Source organism: Diabrotica virgifera, chromosome 5 (assembly GCF_917563875.1).
Source record: "Diabrotica virgifera virgifera chromosome 5, PGI_DIABVI_V3a".
Lineage (NCBI taxonomy): Eukaryota > Metazoa > Arthropoda > Insecta > Coleoptera > Chrysomelidae > Diabrotica > Diabrotica virgifera.
In genome coordinates, this window is record NC_065447.1 from 5,489,259 (window position 1) to 5,510,018 (window position 20,760).

The 20,760-nt window shown below is 32.9% G+C and overlaps 1 protein-coding gene across 1 annotated transcript in view; it reads right to left on the reverse strand.

Annotated features, from left to right (window-relative positions):
- Window positions 1-20,760, reverse strand: part of LOC114342869 (neurogenic locus Notch protein) — a 490,390-nt gene that overhangs the window by 429,850 nt on the left and 39,780 nt on the right. The window contains exon 2 of the mRNA XM_028293768.2: window positions 4,583-4,661. Coding sequence (XP_028149569.1) covers window positions 4,583-4,661 — 79 coding nt within the window. The remainder of the gene's footprint in view (window positions 1-4,582; window positions 4,662-20,760) is intronic.

Sequence of the window (20,760 nt, forward strand, 5' to 3'; positions counted from 1 at the left end):
TCCATATTTGAATACTCATTTGGGATTTTGTTTTTTGTTCCAATTTATTTTGGTAATTAATATATTTAATAGAAGGCTTTTAAGTACTGCATAAAAATGTACATATGACTGATATGTCATAACATTAAACTGTTTTCATTTCTATAAAGGTATTTTTGTATATCCCCAAAACAAAATGGTATTCCATAATTGGTGACTTTCCTCTACATATTAAGATATGTAATTCAAAAAATAAAATCTTAGGGATACCTCTAAGCTAATACGAAAGGAGTATGAATAGTGTGACCAACTAGACCGAAAAATCCGGGACATGGCCCGAATTACAAAGTCGTGTCCCGGCGTCCCAGACAAGGCTTCCGGGCCATCCGGATTTTCAACGTTTTGGTAAAATTCTATTTTGAAATTTTGAATAAGTTATTCTTCTAAGAATTCACATCAAATTGAATTGGTGGGACGAAAAAAAGTCGACAATTCCTAGAGTGTAATACTAATAGCACATCCAAAACGCATGCATTTTATATCGTGGTATTATAGATCTACGAAAACACAAACTCTGGACTTTTCTCGTTTCAGTATTTTAATTATGGTCTCAAAATTCGATTCAAAAGCATGGATATTAAATAATGATAACAATGATAAATATATTTTTATATTAACCTAAGGTTCTATTTACATGGAAATCCAACATCAGTTGATTTTCTACTTTTTCCTTTTTTGAGAACGATTTCCGGATTGGAAGTCGAAACGTCAAAAACTAACAAAAATATAATTATCATTACAATACATCCCAAAAAAATTTTTGTCAACATAAAAATGTTTAATAAATAAAATGATTAATTAAATTCTATATTAACAAAAATAGCCCGATTTTCATCGAAAAGTCCCGGATTTTAGGTATTTTTTTTTAGCTTTGTCCCGAATTCGACTGAATTGGAGTTAGTCACACTAAGTATAAGCCCTCCAATTACAACGCTTCCATTCACCCCCGTATAATGCCATCTAAGCAAAAATTTTTTGTTGCCGGAATAATAACAAACGACATCAATACATGTACCTACAAACTGATGGGAGTACAAATAATAAAGTTATAATTTGTCACACTTAATCAAAAAAATTTTGAGTGGCGGAATTTTGTGCCGGTTATTGTATTTTGTATCAGTAAATACAACAGAAATGTTACTGTTTCTAGATTAATGGATTCTCCGTCAATTAGAGATCCCTCAATTCTCTTTTCACTATTGCCAAAAGAGATTTAACCCTTTCACCCCCAGCTACTATTTTTTTTGAGGTAAATAATCCCAGCGATTTTAAGTTTGGACATACGGCGTAAGTTTCCATGCTTATATACCAACGGCCGTACGTTGTACGTCATATGAACGAACCTACACTGAAAAATGTAATAACTTGTACAAAAAAAGATATTTTCTATTAAAATGCATGATACCGTTGAGTAAAAAGTATAAAGAGACCCAACCAAATGTACTAATTTGTGCCAAATTTTTCTCACGGATAGATGGCAGCTGTACAGGATTCTCCAGGATTTCCCACACTTTTTACTTATTTGGATTAGAGATTCAGTGGCGTATTGTTTTATAATAGTATGATACAATTGATTCAAAAGCTGGCATAACCCAGACATCCAAAGTGAAAGTTATCCTCCAACACCAATTTGTTCTATATGGTCCATATAATGTTCAGGAAAAAGTCACACCATTTTGAGCGTCGGGTTTGAGGGGGGGGGGGAGAAATCGGTAAATTCGTAGTTTTTTACGTTTTTCGTCAATATTTCTATAACTATGTGGTTTAGCATGAACAACCTTCTATACAAAAATGTTCTACATTAAATTTGAAATAAAAAAGGCCCTATGCATAATCCTTCTAAAATGGACAGTTATAAAGTTACGGAGGTAGTATTGTATAATTATTGGTCCAAAAAGAGGCCAAACCCAGACATCCAAAGTAAAATTTTTCCTCCAACACCAAATTGTTCTATATGGTCCACATATTGTTCAGTAAACGGTAATATGGTCCACATATCAGCAGAGACACATAAACTTTCCTCCGGATTATTAATTTAATCCTCAAGAAACTCTGTACCTACCAAATATACATTCTTATCTGGATCTAATTCAGTGTTTAACTGCTGGAAAGTTTATTTACTTTTATTCAAATTTTGGGTAAATATACCTGAAATCTAATGACACCCTTTTAAAACACAGTATTTATCAATCATAAAATAGGTTTTCCCAAAATGTACTTACTAATTCTGGTTAACTATTACTAAATATAAAGGTCGCATATTTTTCTACCTGTCTCATCTTTGGACAAAATTGTTTGTTTGAAAAGGGGTCGACCCACGATATACTAAACTGTGACTGAACTAAATAATTGAAGGCAGATATTAATCTTCAATATTTATTTACATATTTATTTATTTTGAAACGTTTTTCAGTGTAAGCAAAAAATCCAAATAAAAACAGTTGAAACGTAATAAAATAAATTTGACGTACGTCGTACGTCCTGAAGTATAGTAAGTGGACGTACGTCGTACGTCCACTGGTGCTGAAAGGGTAAGATCCTTGTTACTTGTAGTAGTGCCTTGTCGATGTTATTCCACCCTGTAGCACCGTCGCTGAAGAAAAGAAAGGCGGGGTGTGCCCCCGGCACCACACCAGATAATAGATAATCCTTTTTTATTCTTCTGCCTACACACACTACACACTCTTCGAGAACATCCTCGGAGCGGCCTGCCGAGGTTTTCTACCTGTAAACTTCTTCTCTCTTGTAATAATTTCGGTAGACGGCACGCTGCTCCACGACAATCTTTGATTTACAATAAAATAATCTTCAAATTACAAATGGATTATAAAAACAACGAAAACGAGCCTTGCTTACCATCGTAAAAAGGAAAAAAGAAATAAAGATGCGTGGAGGTATTATATAAAGATATAAAAAGCGGGTTTTACTGCTTTAGCTCTCGTCCTCCAGGAGTTTTATTGCTTCACATATTTCATGGTACAATGTTGTCGACGTACTTTTAATAATCATTTGGTTTTAAATGTACGCAACACAAACGAAATAAAGGTTACACAAGCTGTAATAAAAGTTTAAACTATATTTTGATACTTTCTAAAAACCTCTTCTTCTTCTTTCAATGCCATGGTCAGATTAGGCGCTGGTAAGTTCCATGACAGTTTATCGGTGTTTCTGGATCTTGTGCGGTATGTAACAATAATTATTCATCTGCTGTTTTTCCTTTATCCTTCCTTTGCCTCTGCGCACATTACTCCATTTGTCTTAAGATTTGTATTTAACCCTTAGTCATTGAAAAAGAAATACCGCACAAATTGTACTATAAAATATTGGATTCAGTAATTTCAAGTAACATTGAAATGCCATGCTTGTTATTATTTAAAGGTGTATATAAACAGAACCCTGGTGATAAAAAATAATTATTATAGTTAGTGTTTAATTGACTTAAAGATGATGGCCACATAACGTTGGGCTAGGTCGCGATACTATTGTTAATGTTTATATTCACAGTTCGAGTACAAGTAAATAAAGCATAATGTAGTTAAATTGAAGTCGTATTTATTATCATCATCATCATTGGTTCTGCAATCCATGGTGGGCCTGTTATAGAATCAGCCTCCATTCCTTCCTATACTTCGCCTTGGTTGTTTTATCGTTTGGTTATATTTAGAATAAATGAGAGTCCAAAACAAGTTAAACGAGCAAAGAAGAGACGAATCGAACGAAGAACAAACACTTAAGGCAGATAAATTAATCAAAAAAACATTATGGATGACAGATGAGATCCAGAAACTAATGGACGAAAGAAGAAAAGCCAAGTCAGTCCAAGGAGGATTAAGACCGAGACAGAAATGAAATCTAACTAATTCTGACAGAAACGTCATCTTGGACAAACAGAAAATTAAGACCGTAGAAAGAATACCTAAAGAAACCGTTTGAAGACCAAAGAGCTACAAGAAGAGGTAAGTGATGGATCAAGAATATTACGACAGGAAGTTTATCCTGCAATAACACAACTAAACGAAGATAAAGCAGTAGGTCCCGATAATATACAAGCAAAACTACTCAAATTAATGGACAACGAATCAATAGCAATAATGACAAAGATACTCAACTGCGTATACAACTCGGAAGAAACACCAACAGAATGGAGGAAGTCTGAGTTTACTTCACTTCCGAAAAAACCAGTAGCTAAAAGAAGCGAAGAATACCGTACGATAAGCCTCATGAATCAGCTCCTAAAATTCTTCCCAAAGATAATCCATAAGAGAATTTACAAGCTTTGTGAAAATCAAATTTTCCCCAACCAGTTCTGGTCATAAATATGCTGTTGGTACGAGAGAGGCTTTGTTTTCAGTAAAAGTTTTATTCCAGAAATGCAGAGACGTCAATTGAGACGTATACGCATGTTTGGCTGATGATATACATATTTTGAACTGTACTTGAGAATACAAGTGTGAATACAATACAATACAAGTTGAGAATTAAAGTTGTTATTAGAAAATAAAACATGGAAAAATCTACAAGTCTATAATATGTTTGTACTTACTTGCAAAAAGTATCTTCTTTCAGCGGTGATATGCATGCTCCACCATTTTTACATGGATTGGGCGAGCATGATTCGAATGCTGGAACAAAAAATTGCGTTAGTTTTTATTATATAATATAGTTTATAATATTATATAATATAGTTTTTAAGATACCAAGGGTATTATAAGGATAATAACGCTTGAGGTCAATGGTGTATATGCCGATTGCCTTTGGCCCGAGGTATATACGTTGACCGAAAGCGTTATTATCTATAAAACCCGTGGTGCCTTCAACGTTTACTGTCCGACTAAATTATTCTTTATATGCAAAAAATTTGAATGAATTTTGAATTAATTAGTTTTCAAATAAGTACATTTACCAGCAATAGTCGTAACGTAATTGTGGTAACCATAGTTTTACTTAGGTTGTTATTTGTCAACTTGACAGTATTTAACTAGTTATTTAAATTTAATGCCCTAGGGCGTTATATCATACTTAACTGACTTCAAAATCATGTCATTATTTGTCAAATAATATACCAGTCGGACATTAACAATATTTTTATTCATCGTCTGAGACATATAAAACGTATAGACAGAACAAGTCAAACATTTAGGTAATATTTCTGTCTGAAACAAATTCTTCCACAGTATAATAACACTTGGCTAGAAATAATGGATTTCTTAAACGAATACTTATTTATTATTCCGCATAGGAATAAGGCAAAGAGAATGATGATGGTGTGGTTCCACGGTAGAAGAATTATTTCGTGCAGCAGCCGATAGAAAGCGGTTTCAGGAACTGGTAGACATGATGACGGCCAACGTCTGAATACGGACACGTCACCTGAAGAGGAAGAATCCAATTATTAAGATGGTACCAAAGGCAACCTGTTATATTTTTTACATTTTTTCCGACAACTATTTTAAAAGATTATCCATATCGATTGTCACTAACAAAACAGACTCACCCGGTACGGTACTGCTGAAGATTCCTTTTTCTTGTTTGCTTTGTTCAGCCCGTAGACAATTACCAATAACAATTACAATTTCAAATAGTTGAAGCGCATGTGATTTTGCCGCTTCGGACGTAAAAAATTGATTGCACTTGATGCGCAGTGGGCCGTGGTGCGTGTTTGTTCTCGGTACTGCACGGTACTGCCCTGCCGGCTAGCTAATCGGAGAAAGCTAAAAACTGACTGTGAGAAGAAAAAGAAGAAGCAGAAGAAGGCGAACTATTCAGGGCTCGATTCGCTCTGGACGGTAAATCACTCGATGGGAGGATTCATGTACTGGGTGTACAGCATGTACGTGCTTCTTACAGCGTTACAAATTGTAAACTGTACATTATATGCAATAATATTGACTTCAGATTAGTATTATTACCAGATTAGTTCTAATGCATAATGAACAATCTTTATGTATTCCGCGGATATTTCTTAAAATACATCACATATTAGCAATAAGCTTATATTTATTTCAAAACGGCGCATTGAGATGGCTATTAGAAACGCTTTCCATTTTCCATAAAACAGTATTATGCAATTGAAAAGTTAGAATAAAAAATTAGAACTAGAGTATTGAAATGTTACGTATTCTCTGTCCTTTTATATGGAGTTGAAGCCTGGACAATTATGGACGCAACTGAAAAAAGACTTGCCAGTTTTGAGATGTGGTGTTATCGAAGAATGTGAAAAATATCATGGACATAATATTACAGAAACATTAAGAAATATGAACAAAGAAAAGGAAATACTCAACACTATGAAAGAAAGAAAAATGAGCTACTTGATGATCGTCAATGTCCTTAGAGGATGAAGCACACGAAGACGAAGAATACACCGCTGTTAGGTACCACATTATTTCAAAATATACGAACTAATCCTCATTATAATTTGACTGTATTTTCCACACAAAAGATTCATGAACTCGTTTGTAACGTTGGTAAATAATTCTTCATATTATAGTAGTCAATTCCTGCATGGCTTAAAATAGCCTTTCCATAAATTTCATTTTATTGCAAAAATTTATTATGTCGAGTTTAAGCAGAGTATAGCAAATGGTCATATCCCGGATGCCTTTCATTAGATAACACTTGTTGACTCTTTTTATTTTTTAATGGGTGGCACGCTTGCTCGACAACGCGCCAACTGCTACTGATACTTAAACTGATTAATTTTTTTAGTTGTAAAAAAATTTATACTTATCCTGTGCTTGTATTTTTAGTTTAAAACATGATCTAAAATCTATAGTTTTAAATTCTATAATAATTTTGAAATAAAAGTTCGTTTGCACTTTCCACGCTTTTGATTTTTTATTTTTTAGCGTTTTGATTGCTTCTTTCATTTGTGTTAGGGTTTAGAAAGACAGAAAGTGATCCTCTGGTCAAATAAAACGATTATTAGGCCCATGGTGACATACGCATCACTCTGGGAATCACAGGGGCAATGTCAACATTCTACTTTAAAGCACAGCATATCTACTTTAAACAGTTTTTTGTATTGTATTTAAATATTAAACTAATTTGAGAAAGAACTAAAAGAATACCAAAAATTAAAAAAAAATATGATTTGCCCGGATTTGAACGCGGGACCTCTCGATATGTAGACGAATGCTCTACCGATGAGCTACCACGGTTCTCTTTACGTACGATCATTTCTCAGACATAATTACAATCACGGTGACAAATAGATCAATTGAATAAACATTTTCAATAATACTTATTATCTTACTACCGAAGAAGCCAAATCCAAAGACACAAAAATTATAATAAATACATTTACTTAAAACACTAATACAGTGTGTCCACGGATGAGGTGCCCAAGAGGAAAAACTTTTTTATTTTCAATTTTAGCGAAAAATTTCTTTCTTGATAAAAAGTTTTGCTTGTTCTAAAACCCCATAAAACGAAATAAAATTCAAATTTTTCAAAACCTGCTTAATTTTGTAGCCAATTTTATGTAAATATCTATAAATTTTTGCACAAGTTCGAAATCATAACAATAATCTAGCGTTGCTAAGCTACAATGTAGCTTAGTAACTGTTAACTCCGATAAATAATTTGCGAATTATCATGCGAATTTTTTTTCGATAATGTTAAGCAAAATATTGATCAAGAATGACAGTTCACAAGATAAATTCTTTGTTGAATGCTTAAAATTGTTGAAAAAACTGACAATTCGCAAATTAATTATCGGAGTTGACAATTACTAACATACATTGTAATTGTAGCTTGGCAACAGACGTGTAACCAGGATGATCCTAACGAGGGGTTACAACTGCTTGATTGTCTCTGAAGGGTATGGAATAGTAATGGTGTTAAGTGTATAGAGCTCACAGTACATCCAAATGGGGGGGGGGTTATAACCCCCAAAACCCCCTGGTTACGCCTATGCTTGGCAACACTCGATTATTGTTATGATTTCGAACTTAGTGCAAAAATTTATAGGGATTTACATAAAATTGGCTACAAAATTATGCAAGTTTTGAAAAACTTGAATTTTATTTCGTTTTATGGCGTTTTAAAACAAACAAAACTTTTTATCAAGAATGACATTTTTCGCTAAAATTGAAAATAAAAAGTTTTTCCTCTTGGGCACCCCATCCGTGGACACACTGTATATTTTTTTCACGCACACCTTACATTATTTGCGCTACATAACTTAAAAAATTTAGCGACTAACACCATACTGTCGGTGTGCGCATGCGCCCAGAATAATAAAAATTCACTTTCAATCGCGCCTAAAGAAGTATAACTTCAAAAATTAATAATGGTATACCTCATTGTGCAACTTCAATAAAGTCATACATTTGGTAACGTGTTAAATAACTTAAAAGTTTTGTTTTCTTGCAAGGAAACATTGTTGCAATATATGTCAGAAGTAGGATTTGCAGTTGTGGTATCAAGGAAGAACTAGATGGTAAAGAAAAAAGTACAGTAGAGCGTCGATAATCCGAACCCTGGTAATCCGAACGCAAAAAAAAATTATAAAATTAAAAAATGTGATCGCGGACCGAATTTTTGGATTTAATATGACTTTATGGGCAAAATATGACCGCGGATTTTTGTTTTGTTTATGCAGAAATGCATACAATATATTTGTTTATTATGCAGGTGTTTTATTCCTTGTAACTAAATAGTATATTACATACCTAGCGGGAAAGTACTTTATTTCAGCCGAGCGGCAAGGTAGTTTACCGAGGTGCGAAGCACCGAGGTAAACTACAGACGCGAGGCTAGAATGAGTTCCCGCGAGGTTTGTATACTATTTTACTCACAATCGGTTAGTAGTTTATGGATTTCTAATACTCACAATCTACCAATAATAATTTCGTTTCAAATATCTGTATCCATTTTCATTATGTGATAAGATGAATTATTTTAAAAGGTTTACAGGACATTGTTTTAGACGTACTTCAGCAACATTATTAGCAAATACAGGTGGAGACATCCTACAGTTGAAAAAGTTGGGGGGTTGAAAATCCAACACCGTAGCAGAGGGATATGTGGAGAATTCATTACACGGACAAATAAAAATTGCTAATATGTTGTCTCATGTAGAAAATGCAGAAACGTCGGCGTCATCTATTTCTGAAACTCATAATTTTGAGCAACACGGTCTTACTTTAACCGTTAATAGTAATCATAATTCCAATGTAACTATTAATATTTATAATTCCAAATAGTTTTCTTTTTGTTATTGTTGTTTCTTATTTAAATAAATGTTGAGTGGATTCTATTTTTTCTAAACCATCTTTTAATCAAAAATGACATTGAAATTTGCAGGTAGACATTTGTGACAGATGCTAGCCGGGAAAGTACTTTCCCGGCTAGCTGGGAAAGTAAAGTAAGTAATAAGTCGCTCCCTGATTACTTCAAAGGTTAGAAATCCATAAATTACTAACCGATTGTGAGTAAACGTATGTACATATTATGTACTATGTTCATGAGTTTTGTATGTATTTTGAACATATGTTCGATAATCCGAACAATTTGATAATCCGAACTACCCCTGTACCAATTAGTTCGGATTATCGACGCTCTACTGTATTATTAAAAAATTATTGTGAGCAATTTAATGATAATCAATACTGGAAAGAACCCTACTAGACATCACTTAGCTACAAGCTTAACCGTGTTTCACCAGTTTATGTGATCGCTTAAATAGAAATAGAAACTATTGCTTTGAGGTCGTAGTGGAAATGTTCGTTTTGCAAAAAACCAGAAAAATCGGTAAAATGAACGTTTGCCAACCTTGGATGGATATAAATCTTAACAGTTACTTCTCGGAGAAGTAAAAGGTAATAAATTGCGAACGAAGAACTGGGTTAGGATCTAGAGAATTTATATTTTATCAAGAGCGAGATACTTTCAAATATGTACGTACTGTGCGGAATTTCAGGTACTACAAAGCAAATATTTACATTTTCTTGGAATAATTTAAAAACCAAAAATCGTAAGATTTCTTTAATAATCACAAATTTTAATATGTTAGTTAAAATCGCTATATCTATTAAGGATTGTATTTGATATATTAGTTGCAGATTCTTCTTCTTCTTCATGTGCTATCTCCTCTAAGAAGATCGGTAACCATCATGGCAATCCGCACTTTCGATACCGCTGCTCTAAAGAGATCGGCAGAAGTGCAGTTAAACCAATAGACCGGTCTAATTAGACTAAAAAATAGGAGTGAGGTTACAATAATTACCATCAAGCTGAAAATTGGCAGGATTGTTCAAAATACGATCATAAATGAAATCTAAAAAGTCCTCATAAATTCGACCCGAGCTAAAAAATTTACGCGGGCTCAAAGGTCACCAAATATAGTTTTTAGCGATTTGCAGCGAAACGGTAAGTTTCATCATAAAATTAGTTCTAACAAAAAATGTAGATTAGATAATTATCTATAAAAAAATATCGGTGGTGTGAAAACGTGTGCGTATATTATGACAATTACAACTTTTTGAATCGTTGTATCTCAAAAACGGTGGCTCTTAGGAAAAAAAGTAATGCCATTTTTTATAGATAATTATCTAATATTAGTACATTGTTTACCGGGTAGGAAAAGCTTAACATTCCTGGACGACTGTGAAGATTGCTAAGTCGAGGCGCAAGCCGAGACTTAGCAACACAGAGTCCAGGAATGTGGCTTTTCCTACGAGGTAAACATACTATTTTTCCGCAAATCGTTTAAAATTCGACAGATATTGATTGATTTAAAAAAAACGCGATAATTTTATTCCCAAATAAATGGTGCTTTGAAATTCCTAATAAAATTACTTGGGTTACTATGGAAACGTATTGAGGTTGAATTGTCAAACTTGACGCTTATAAATTTAATTGCTGGTGTTCTCGAAAGTAAAATGATAAGTGATGATGAAATTTCCATTCCTGGGACTTCTCCAGAGCTGGTTGAGGCAGTGAATACTGCTTCATTAGAATTATTGCCAAAGAAATCAAGAGAAAAGTACGAAAATGCATACAGACGTTTTATGGATTATCGCATGAGTAAAAATACGAGTTCTTTCTCAGAAAATGTTGTAATGGCATACTTCCTAGACCTTTGTTTAAAGATGAAATCTTCAACATTATGGGCCAATTATTCAATGCTGAAGTCAACCCTTGCACTTAAACACAATGTAGATATATCTACATACTCAAAACTTCGTTCTTTATTGAAACGGCAAGCTCAAGGTTATAGGGCAAAGAAATCTAAGATTTTAACGAAGGAAGAAATTGAAAAATTTATCCAGGAAGCTCCAGATAAAGAAAATTTAATGATTAAGGTAATTTACAAGGTTTTAATAGCAATGTGTTTTCTATCATTTATGTAGAACACTAACAACTGTACGGAAATATCATTTCCTTACAGTAAGAAAATGACATTTCCTTACAGTAAGGAAGTCCTGACTTTTTCTTCAAGAAATTTTGACAGGAATGTCAAAATTTCCTGGCGATTTGCGGAAAACATTTTTTGTTAGAATCAATTTTATCATAAAACTTACTTACCGTTTCGCTGAAACTCGCTAAAAACTATATTTGGTGACCTTTGACCCCGCGTAATTTAGCTCGGGTAGGATTTATGAGGACTTTTTAGATTTCATTTATGTATATATTTTGAACAATCCTGCCAATTTTCAGCTTGATGGTAATTTTTGTAACCTCGGATGTGTAAGTTGACCGGAGTACAAGCTCTCAAATTGTTTAACCTGGAGATGCGTCTTCTTCCACGATTCCTTTTACCCTGTATTCTTCCTTGTATGATTAATTGCAACAAGTTCTAACGCTCGTCCCTCATGGCATGTCCCAGATATTGCAATTTTCTAACTTATAATTGTACATATTTAAAACCTCTCTTTATTTTCCCATTCTTCTAAACACATCGACATTCGTGACTCTATCCACCCAACTTATTCTCTTAATATCCTTCTGTAGGCCCATAACTCGAAAGCTTCTAATCTGTCCGAAACATCTTTCTTTAATGTCCAAACTTTCAACCCATAAAATAATACGGAGAACACGTATCATCTCAGAAGTCTTATCTTTAAAGAAATTGTAATATCCCTGCTACAGAATACTCATTTGAGTTTGTTAAAAGCATTTCTTGCCTTATTCTTGTTATATTCTTGCGTTAATCTCTTCTGTGTATTCATTATGTATATTGTCTAGAATTTCCTTAGTTATGCACTGTTTGTTTTTCCTTCTCTCTGCACAACGAACGACATATTTATGTAATTGTAAATCCTCGATAAAAGCATTGAATTTGTAAATCCTCAAAATATTGAATTTAATTTCATCAGTTTTTATAAAATTATAAGTAATTTAATTTGAAAGATCTAACTATTCTAATTATTTGTTGGATTATGTAGTCGAAAAGTGATAGAGTTGCTTCACATAATATTTCCTAGTTAATGGTTTATTAACCACGGGAAATTTCCCAGCTTTACGACCAAACATTCTTCTAAGATATCAGCGAGTTTGAGATCAGAAAAGGAAAATAAATAAAGAGACAACTACCTAATAAGTTGTCCAGAATAGCGGTACTCATTCATCTACTCTACGGTATGGTTATATCCTTGATCATTAAAATTATTCCTAGATGCTAGGTATAATTTACTACATCTTGAGATCGTCGTAAATTAGAATCTGTAGGTGCCTACGCGGGACCTTCATCGACGATTATTTACCAAATTGACGTTTTTTAACGGATTTGGATTTACATTTTGTGCATAATTTGGCATTTATTTAAAGTTTTAGTTGGAGGTTTATGGGAAATTACGCTTTTGGTATGCAACAGTCACCTACGCTAAGCACGGTTTATTTTTTGGGTAAAACTGTTAAAAACATATTTACATGTTTTTACATTATATTAAATCCTTCGATCAGTTGGCAACAGGGTATGACTAAAACCATGAATACCAGGAACCTATTTAGAAGAATTAAACTGAGAAAACCAAAAAAGATGGAGAAAGGCGTCGGACAACATCAGTTTTATGATCTCTTTTTCCCGTTGGAAGCATTTTTTCTCTCCTCTTTTCATAGCTTATCTACATTCGTTATCACACCAATCGGTTTTATTTCATTTTATATAATATACAAACTTGCAAAAATTCGAAACTCTAAAAAATTATTAAGTATGTAGTTGTCAAAACAATTACTAGTGCAATAAGCAGTTCTCACGTATAGCAAAAACGGTTCAATAAAAGAATAACAAATTGGCAGTCGTAATGTAAACAAGAGTGAAATATTACGAACTGTACTGATAGTCCAGGGCGGATCTGTTTTGAGATGGACGTTGAGAGGTGACTCAAATTTTTTTTGCAGAAATTGCTTGAAAATGAATCAAATAATAATATTTGAGTTATCCTTCCACTTAAAATTACCGGAACATTTTTTAAATAATCAAAATGTTAAAATATGAAGGAAAAATTCGATTTTTTTATTGGTTTTTTGATTATAACTTTAAAACTATTTATTTCTGAGAAAAGTTGTACTGACATAAAAGTTGCGTAAATAAATTTCCTACAATATAGAATTGGTTAAAAATTTAAAAAATAGTCACCCTTGTTGCAAAATAGCAATAATTGCGAAAAAAACCATACAAAAACAAGTATTCGACTTTTACGTTTTTCAACCATTTATGCTACACTTAGGACCTTCATATTTTATTACCACGGCGTCAGGAAATTTTTTAAATCACCAATAATTTTTGGTGCTACGCGCAGGACAGCGGTGTTCGATTCACACAAGTTGATTTCCACCAAAATTTCTTCCAATCTATATCTAATATATTATTTTCTTACTCTATATTTTGTTGTATTTTAATATTTTAATTCCACAAAAATAAAACTAATTTTATTATTGTTTGTGAAATATTGTTTAAACAATTGCATATGTTTAAAAATAATAAACTTTTATTCTCTAAGTTAAAATATACGAACAAACAAACTTTTTGCTAAAAAAGTCTTATTTCAAAGGATAGAGTATGTGTTTTTATTTTGCAATAAACAAATTTATTTGTTTATATCGAAATGTAATAAAAATTAAAATGTATCAATCATTATCAAAGGTAATTGGAATGCCCAATCAGAGCAAACTATCCGCTCTCCTGCGCGTCGCCCCAATAATTAATGTTTATTTAAAGAAATTCCCGTACACTTCTATAAGCAAAAAAAAATTCAACTTGCTATATACTTTATTTTCAGTCCTGTAACATTTTGAAAAAATGATTTTTTTTTGCGAAAGCTGGATTGCAAAATTTATTTTGCAAAATGTATTGAACCGATCTTAATGAAATTTAAAGTATTGTTTTACCGTATCATAAAGTTTTTCTAAGTGAAATATGAAGTTCCTAAGTGTAGCATAAATGGTTGAAAAACGTAAAATGCGAATACTTGTTTTTGTATGGTTTTTTCGCAATTATTGCTATTTTGCAACAAGGGTGACTATTTTTTAAATTTCTAACCAATTCTGTATTGTAGGAAATTTAATTACGCAACTTTTATGTCAGTACAACTTTTCTCGGAAATGAATACTTTTAAAGTTATAATCAAAAAACGAAGAAAAAAATCGAATTTTTCCTTCATTTTTTGACATTTTGATTATTTAAACAATGTTCCGGACCTTTTTGAGAGGGAGGATAACTCAAATATTATTATTTGAGTTATTTTCAAGCAACTTCTGCAAAAAAATTCGAGTCACCTCTCAACGTCCAAATTTTACTAATATTTTTACAGATGCGCCCTGGTCTATGATAGGTTAGGGTTAGAGTTATCTTGTGCTTTCTTTTTAACTAGCGTCTGCTGTCTCTTTGGTTACGTAGTTTGCAAACGTCCATCAGAGCAATATATGTTTTTGAATGAAACCATGCGGTAATTTTTTGTCTTTATCTTTATATGTCGAATGACAACAATGCTAGATTTTATATCTAGTCAGGTGTTAATTGATGAAGATCCACGGTCCCTATGATTATGTATGAATCACACCGAATTTAAAAATTCTATGAGAAGATTCGGTATTATTCTCGCAAGACAAGTTGTGACATAATTTTTAATTAGAAAGTTTTTCTAATCCAATAAACTGTTTGAACCATCATAAATATTATTTTAATTATACATGTGGGAACGTAGTTTTAGAAATCGCTAATAAACCAAATACATGCAACAAAATCAGTATTGTTTTATTTAAAGTTTTGTAATATCGTTGATTGAAATATTGATATGGGAAGATCTCTCATGCTTCACTAAAAATTGAGGCATTCTATCACCGACATTCACCGAGTATCTCTATCCTTCTTTCAAAAACGCGAATACGATCTTCTGTCTCTTACAAACTGGAAAATTATTGAAAAATAGATTCTTCGGTAGGTACTGCCCCAGTGGATTCATCGCAAACTATACTGTTAGCCTGTAGTTTCCTGTTTTATTTCGTTTACCGTTACACCTTAGACAAGGAAAGAGACTCAGCCAGCCTTTTTACACACCAGCTCTGTTGCCACATCTAAGAAATTTCTAGTTAGTCATAAAATTTAAATGATTCTTTCTTTGTAAATATTTATAGGTCTGAAATATAATATTTCAATGAACGGTGGTATTTACGTTGTTTGAAACAACTTTTTGTAGTTTGATATAATGTAACTACTGTCATTTGATTTTTTTCAATACCTATGTATTGTATTACATGAATTGATCGGATTCCAACTTTGTGTTTATCGTTTTATTCAAGAGTATATTCATTTAAAGCCTTGATTGAATTAGAATACATATTGTATAAATAAATATTTCTTGTAATTCTTAACGAATTTCGAAACATAATATGCCCACAATAATTATTATTAGTTGCTTTGCATTACACTTATAGAAGGCTTTTCTTGTTATATGTCGTCATATCTACCTTTATTTAAGGGCATATTTTATATAAGGCTTTGACAATAAAGACGGTTGGGACACCGTTTCTAATTAACATATTATGTATCTGTTAATTAATTTAGTTCAGTTTTTCAATTTTTAGTTAACGTTATTTTTAAGAAGGGCAAGGTTAAATTAACAATAGAAACAAAATACGCATAAAAAAACATGAACGTTGGACAAACACCTGTTTCCGATACATTCACAGTTAGGTCTGGATCCCGCGTATGAAAAAAAAGATTATTAATAGCAAGCTGAAAATTTGTTAAAAGCTTAAGGGTGTCTAGTCGGATAATCTTTGATATATGGAAACACTGTAACAGGGGCAGTTTTAATTGTGGAACAGGTTACAAATTTGGAACGGTCAGACCACGAAAACGGCACATATATTTTGTCCGACAGAACAGACTTAAACTCTCCGAACAGAGATTAAACTCTCATGCAAAAATCAGACTGCTATTTATCACCTGTCATAATTCCTCTCATTTGACATATTCTACATGTTCTACTCATTAAAACGCCCATATTGGTGATAAATAGCAGTCTGATTTTTGCATGAGAGTTTAATCTCTGTTCGGAGAGTTTAAGTCTGTTCTGTCGGACAAAATACATGTGCCGTTTTCGTGGTATGACTGTTCCAAATTTTTAACCTGTTTCACAATTAAAACTTCCTCTGTTCCAGTGTTCCCATATATCAAAGTTTGTCCGACTAGACACTCTTAAGCTATTAACAAATTTTCAGCTTGCTATTAATCAACTTTTTTTTCATACGCGGGATCCAGACCTAAGTGATATTATTGTAAAGCTTTTAGAAGAATATATTAAACTTTATTGCCATTAAACTTTAGTCCAATTTACTGTACCTGGATAATTAGCGTGTATTTTAAATAAAATGTTTTTAGGTGCCATCCTTGATTGAAATATAATATTATACAAAGGAGTTTAAAAGGAGTAAAAAATAAAAGTACTGTACGTGGTTTACATTTAATAAATTTATACCTACGTATTGGATATTGACGTTGATTGAAATAACAACGGCATTTAGTCTAGTCGCAACATAGGGGGTCCCGTGGCACTTTTAGTTCGCCGCGATTTGCCAAGTTGAAAATTGCCAATTTTTAACGGTCTCGGCAAAACCCACTTTTTACATTCCAAAACTTTAGTTTTTATTAGAATATTGTCATTTGGTAAATTTCTCCTAGTTTTCTGTAAAAATAATAAATGTTAGTTCATAATATGAATATGGTATATCTCTTCTCATAGCTTCCATGAATCCATTCCATCCGAAAATACCGAGAATATCTCTGCTTTTCCCTTACCTTAGAGCCCAGAAGATCAGGCACAGATGGAGTCACAGTTTCAGTTGGTGTCGAAATTCACTTCGGATCTTGATTTCTGATAAAGCTTGAGGTTTTGTCCTTTCAAAATTTATTAGTTGAACAGCTCTCTGACTTTCATAAATCTCAGGTGCACAGAAAACTACAGTGTACTAACCACTACTGTACCAACTACTTTGTACAGAAAACTAGGAGAAATTTATCAAATGGCAGCATTCTAATAAAAAATAAAGTTTTGGAATGTAAAAAGTGGGTTTTGCCGAGACCGTTAAAAATTGGCAATTTTCAACTTATACTTTAGACCGAACAGTTCGTCTCAAAAAAAAGTAATTAGTGATGTTTGTAGATAATTTTAAGTACTTTAATTTCTGTTAACAGACCATTTACTAAGTTAATAGTTTTCGAGATTTGAGCAAAAAAGCGGAAAAAGCTGAAATTTTTCGCATTTTTCGCGATTTTTTCAATGTTCCTGCCAGAAATTTTGTCCGCAAACCTCATATTCGGATTCAGCAGCCAAAAAGCCATATATAATGAAAGAAATCAGAACTTTCCCAGTCAAAACACAATTTTATTGAATCATATACGCTAAATCGCTTGTCATTAGTCGTGATAGCTTAAACCAGGTTCCGACTTTGTTATTAATAAATTATTGCAAAAATAACGGTTTATAGTACGTTTACTCACGGTTTTTGCTCTACTAGGAGTCATCTAAAAAACCACTTGGAATGACATGAAATTTGGCATGCACGTAGCTAACATGTCAAACAAAACAAATGATATTGTGCCGATGTGTGCTTTTACGCTGGGGGTGTGTTTCGTCCCGTTTCGGGGGTGAAAGAAGAAACCTTTAAAATAGTCCGGAATTGGATAAACTGATAAATTCTAAGCAACGTTTGTTCTATACAGTTTTTTCACTAATTCAATACTTTTCGAGTTATTTGTGAGTGAATATGTTCATTTTTCAACAAAAAAACAAATAACTCCAAAAGTATTGACTTGGTCAAAAAACTGTATGGAACAAAAGTTGCTTAAAATTAATCAGTTTAACCACTTCCGGACTTATTTAAAAGGTTTCTTTTTTCACCCCCGAAAAGGCGTGACACTCACCCCCAGGGTAAAAGCAGACATCGACACAAAATCGCTTGTTTTATCTGACATGTTAGCCTAGTGTATGCCAAATTTCATGTCAATCCAAGTGGTTTTTTAAAATTTATAGCAAAAACCGTGAGTGAACGTATTATAAACCGTTATTTTTGCAATAATTTATTAATAACAAAGTCGAAACGTGGTTTAAGCTATCACGACTAGCGGCAATTGATTTAGCGTATAAAAATACTATGAAGAAGACTACAAACTTGCTGTAGATAGCGCATTTCGAGCTTTTCGGCGAATAAACTATTATTTTGTTATTAACAAAATAAGAACATATTTTGAGTACCTAATCGCGACTAGTCACATTCGATTCAGCGACCAAAAGTACACCAGAGAAGACCTTAACACTATCAGTTTATTTACAGGACTTCTAATAATTCCTGAAAAACACCTAATTTTACCATAATTTGTTAATAACAATTAAAATCACCACATTTGGGCTTCCAGACCACTTCCATTGGATTTAGCGACCAGTGGCGGCTGGTCCTATGAGGCAGGTGAGGCAGTGCCTCATCAGTATATCAATCCACTATTTACGTTATTTCTTTATCCCATCATCAATTCATTAAATACAACTTAACTTTTTGAAATTTGTTAAGTAACTTTATTTTTATGATAAAGAATAAAAATAGGTACGGCGCTGGTAGTCCACAGCATCTCATTTTCACTTTCTCAAATAATGGTTACAGGAGAGGCATGCTTGGGCCAGCCTCTCATGGGTTCTATATCTACAAAAGGGACTAGACCGAGCAGCAACAAAATTCAACTTATGAGAACAATTTCGAACGATGTTTCAAATTTCCTGCCTGAAGCATGCCTCAGTAGTGTAAAATCCGATATAATATATAAGCGTATAGGGTCTAACTGCACCGATCTGTTTAATGGATAAAAATTATTGTATTTGTAATTTAGTATGTTAACAATTATAAAAAGCAAAAAAGCAAGAGGTGTCCGATCTAATTTTTTTCTGACTATAATTAATAATTATTATTTAATTATTAAAAAATTACTTTTTCTATAAATTAAAAAACATGCAATAGGGTGCATCGAAAAAATAAAAGTTGGATATGTTATATCTAATAGTGTGAAAAAGTGCTAGTGTTATTTTTCAGCATATTAGTATTTTTAATTTATTTTTAAGCGAATGTTCTGCTCCCCCAACGACCTTGAATTTTATTAAATACCTGATTTTCGCTCATTAAAGAGAAGCTAACCACAATAATATTCATCAAGTGTAGTGTGCCTCACCATCTTATACTATCACGAGCCGCCCCTGTCAGCGACCCAAAAAACCTATAATACCACCATCAAATCGCGGCGAAGTAAAAGTTTACATGGGACCCCCTATGTTGCGACTAGACTAATTGGCAAGCAAGTCTCTAAAAATGTTAGGTGTTAGATATATTTTAAAAGAACAGTTAGGCCGTTAGGGTATGTCGTTCGGTTCCATGACATTTCGTAACGCGACAGTTCGTAACCGAACAAATGGTAACGGACAATTCGTAACAGCGACAGTTCGTAACGGCGACAGTTCGTAACTATACAAGTTCGTAACGTCCAATTTTAATTATTCTGTTTATTTTTGTTAATGGGGAAACTAACTGTTATTACAGTTATAAATGAACTGTTATGAAATTACAGTTATAAAAATGTAGGTCTTATATGACTAGAGCAAAGTTAGATTTGGTTAGATGAAGATCTCGTTTCAATCGCCAAAGCAGCCTGCACAAGCATCAACGGTTGTCATGGCAAAGTGATGTCATCCTATATTATATGTATTGGTATCTAGAGGTTTGTGGTTTGTGCCACTGCCAACTAGATCTATGAACTCGATAAAAAACCGTTCTTGAACGGTTACGAGTATGCGCAGTAACAAGAAATGTGCGCATAATTATTATTCGTTATTGCGCATGCGCGTAACGATTCAAGAACAGTTTGTATTGAGTTGGGAGTTGGAAAATTGCTTATCTACTAAAATAAGAATACTATAAATTAGATATTGAATGGCCATATTTTTACCTGTACCGATTTAAACGAAGAAACTGCCATTTTTGACCCTTATTTGTTAATAACTAAAATTCTCGTCCGAACGGTGACGGGCATTTTTGTATTTATTATGTATTAGGTATATGGTATATGTATAGTATATAGTACCCAAAAAAACCATTTGTAACCTGGCTGCTCAAGTGTTCCGAACATGGCATATTTTTGCCTTATTTCCCTGGCGTATAAGTAAAAGATTTGGACTACAAGAAAATATATCAAAAACTAAATTTATGGTCATCAGCAAAAATAAAATTAGA